The sequence below is a fragment of the Asparagus officinalis genome, chromosome 5, assembly GCF_001876935.1.
Source record: "Asparagus officinalis chromosome 5, Aspof.V1, whole genome shotgun sequence".
Classification (NCBI taxonomy): Eukaryota; Viridiplantae; Streptophyta; class Magnoliopsida; order Asparagales; family Asparagaceae; genus Asparagus; species Asparagus officinalis.
The window spans coordinates 83,804,740-83,808,317 of NC_033798.1; the positions used below are offsets into that span (position 1 = coordinate 83,804,740).

Genomic DNA, 3,578 nt, shown 5'->3' on the forward strand with positions numbered 1-3,578 from the left:
CCTTACTCCTACTTCCTAGCTCTCCTATCTCAACCCCTCACCCTCCCCCAACTCAAATCCATCCACGCACAAATCTTAAAGCACAACCTCCACCGCAATGTTAACCTCACCCTCCGCCTGCGCTCCCTCTACCCATCTTCCCCCTCTTTCTCTCTCCTCTCCTCTCTCCTTCAAACCCCTAACAATGTCCTCACTTTCAACCTCCTCATCAAATACTTTGCATCAACTGACCCATTTCTTGCCCTCCACCTGTTCGACAAAATGCTCCGCTCAAACTTAATACCCGATAAATTCACCCTTCCTTCTATTCTCAATGCCTGTGCTTACCTCTCTTCCCTCTCCTTAGTCCTCTCAATTCATGCCTTCGCCATCAAAACCCAACTCTCTTTTGACCCATTCGTCGTCTCTGCGCTTATTGATGCATACTGTAAATGTGGGCATATTGATTGTGTACTCCGATTGCTCGAAGAATTTCCTAACCCGGACTTGCCCATTTATAATGCTGCGATCACGGGGTTGTCGAAGCAGGAGGAGTATGAATCAGCTTTACAGGTTTTTCACGGGATGAGGGTTGAGGGTTTGGATTCAAATAGGACTACGCTTTCAGGTGTTATTATGGCTTGTGGGCGGTTGGTTGATGAGAAATTTGGAAGGGCAATTCATGGGCATGTTGTTAAGGCGGGTGAGGAGGTGAGAGGTGATGTGTCAGTGAATTCTGCGCTTGTGTTTATGTACCCAAGGTTTGCATTGCATAGTCATAAAATTTTTATGAATTGTTGAGATCATTTGGCTCTTAAAAGTACACTTTTAGAATGGGTGTAATTAGGAGAGAAAGCTAGTAAGGGTATATACTTATAACTTTCTCGTTTTGAATATATAAGACAAAATCTACTGTTTGTCAAAACCAGCTGGACTTTACTTTCAAAAGTATGTTATTTTTCGATCTGATTTCTCCCTTCTTTTATGGCAGTCAGTTGGATTTTCTCAAAGGAAACTAAAAAAAAGGAAGAAGTTGCTAGTTGAAGTTTTTTGAAGAATCTACAAAGATTTAACAGTTGCTATCTATCATTTTCCCCTTACTGATTGAATGCAGGTATATGGAACAAAATGAAGGTGCTTCTGGAGCACTATGTTTTCCAATCCATCAAAGCTTGTTCATTTAAAAATCCAATCTTGGCTTTTGATAGGACAATTGTTCACCACATAGTATAAAGCAACACTTTTGGATGGGCAATTTACAATCATTCCCGACTTATCAGAATTTGTCAAAATTAGGCGGAGTTTTATTTAATTTGTTCTTGTATTTATATCTTTAGCAGTTACAATCTTTCCTGTTCCTGTTTCTATTGCAACTGCAATCTCAAGTAGAAAACTTCATTCACAGCTTGTTGAGTCTAGTTCTATACCGGCTTCTGCATTTTTACGTGTCATTTCATCCTCCAGCTAAACAATCTGAATTCTAAACATGAAACTACAGGTTTGGCGACCTGGACTCTGCTGAGCTCATTTTCCGGTCCATGCCTGACCGTAACGTTGTTTCTTGGAATGCCATGATAAATGCACATGCTCAGGCCGGTAACATAAAGGAAGCATGGGATTTGTTCTCTCAGATGCTCACGGAAGGGTCTGAGGCTAGTGATGTGACCTTTACATGTATGATCTCTGCATCTTATGAATTGAAACAAGGGAGAATGATGCATGGGTTTGTGATTAAAGCTGGGTCAGTTAATAATGAGATCATCGGAGCTACACTAATTAACATGTACATAAGATTGAATAGTTTGGTTGATGCCCAGAAGTTATTTGATGAGATGCCAAGAAGTGAGATGGGCTCATGGAATTCTTTGATACTGGGCTATTCAAGAAACGGGCATCCAAGAGAAGCATTGAATCTCTTTTATAGGCTAAGAGACTCTAAGAACCTTCTAGCAAACTCAATCACCTTAGCTGGAGCTTTGAGCGCATGTGCTTCACTTGGTGTGATCGAAGAGGGAAAAGCAATTCATGAGTACATTATGAATATTGGGATGAAGATGGATCTAATCATCAATACTTCATTAGTTAATATGTACTGTAAGTGTGGAAGCTTGGAGACTGCTAGAGAGGTCTTTGAAAGTATGAGAGACAAGGATCTTGTGGCTTGGCGTGTTATGATTTCCGGATATGTATTTAATGGGCAAGTCAAAGAGGCAATGGAGCTGTTTGATAGAATGAAGACGGTTAATAACCTAAAACTAAACAATGTGACATTCACGTCGCTTCTCTCTGCCTTAAGCCATGTTGCATTGCTAGAAGAGGTTGGGAGTCTTGAATCTGTTATTGCACAATGAAATGGGCCTTGGCCCTAAAAATATGAGAATTATGGTTTTACTGTCATATGATTAGGCTTTTGAGAGAGGCACCGAGAAACCTGGACTTTCATCAAGGAGATGCTTAGTGAGCTGCATATCTCACTGTGAGGTGCGCAGCTTAGCAATTGAAAAGTTTTAAGCATATGGAGTTGAACTTGGACATCTATGATGCAGGGAAGCTCTTTGGATGGAATGCCAAATGAATTTTGCTCCATGATTTGGATGATGAGGTGGATGACAATGCTAAGCAGCCACCATGAACAGTCAGCCATTGTCTTTGCCTTGATGCACATACTAGGCATGGTGAAGTTATCAGAATCTCCAGGAACTGTCATGTCTTTGTAGCTTACCCTTATGCTACCGACCTTATGTTGAACATTCATATCATCGAGCAGAAGATTGTTCCTGGGATGTACAGTACCAGTATTTCAAGGAAATTTATTTTGTGGCGATTTATACTTCCTCTGCTCGATATCGTGGTGATGTTTTGATCTGAGTGGAAGATTTCCGGCAATCAAGTTATGGTTCAGAGAGCCAGGCATTACAAGGTCTGGTAATTCTATGTACATTTTGCTACTGTCACTACCCCTCGGCAACGCAAGGGACTGTATGTAGATATATCTTTTCACACTTCTAATGATCTCTTTATCTTCATGGTGAGAACTTAGATCTTATTAACTTCTCCGTAAGGTAAATACATTCGGATTCACTTGGAGTTATTAGCTTCTTTTTCTTCCTCTCATGGTACTGGTGGCATGACCTAAGCTTGAGACTGACTCCATTCCTTGTCATAAATCACATATATTATGAATTATTCTAAAGTTTGTTGTTTTTTTATTATTGAATTTTGTGTTTAATAGAATCATCTGTTTAGAGGTGGATACAGCTCAATCTTCAACTAGTTCATTGTTTTCGCTGTTTTGTGCTTATTGTTATTGTTTGATACATGAGAATTGTTGATAATATTGTGTTAGTAGTGGGTTTAGTCCCACATTGGTTATAAGGACAAACCTCACCCTACTCTACTTGTATATATATATGTACACGCTCAATATTCAATTCAAGGGAAATTTACCCAAGACTCTTTTTTTCTCTTACTTTAACATGGTATCAGAGCTTGGTTTAGGGTTTCCCAAATAATAAAATTTTTCCAAATAAATAAAATTTTCCCTTCTAAGCCGTCGATCTCGGTCGCTAACACTGTCGACGAGTCTGCCACTGTCGCAA

The 3,578-nt window shown here is 39.8% G+C and overlaps 1 protein-coding gene across 1 annotated transcript; it reads left to right on the plus strand.

Moving 5' to 3' along the window:
* LOC109839938 (pentatricopeptide repeat-containing protein At3g57430, chloroplastic-like) lies at positions 7–2,701 on the plus strand. The gene is made up of 2 exons (XM_020408402.1): positions 7–740; positions 1,478–2,701. The coding sequence occupies exons 1-2, from the start codon at positions 262–264 to the stop codon at positions 2,328–2,330; spliced, it is 1,332 nt and encodes a 443-aa protein (XP_020263991.1). The 5' UTR covers positions 7–261; the 3' UTR covers positions 2,331–2,701.

Excerpts from the sequence above, each read along its gene's own strand:
- LOC109839938 (XM_020408402.1), top strand. The coding sequence starts at position 262 with ATGCTCCGCTCAAACTTAATACCCGATAAATTCACCCTTCCTTCTATT. Across the intron at positions 741-1,477 it reads CTTGTGTTTATGTACCCAAG|GTTTGGCGACCTGGACTCTG; the intron begins GTTTGCATTGCA and ends ATGAAACTACAG.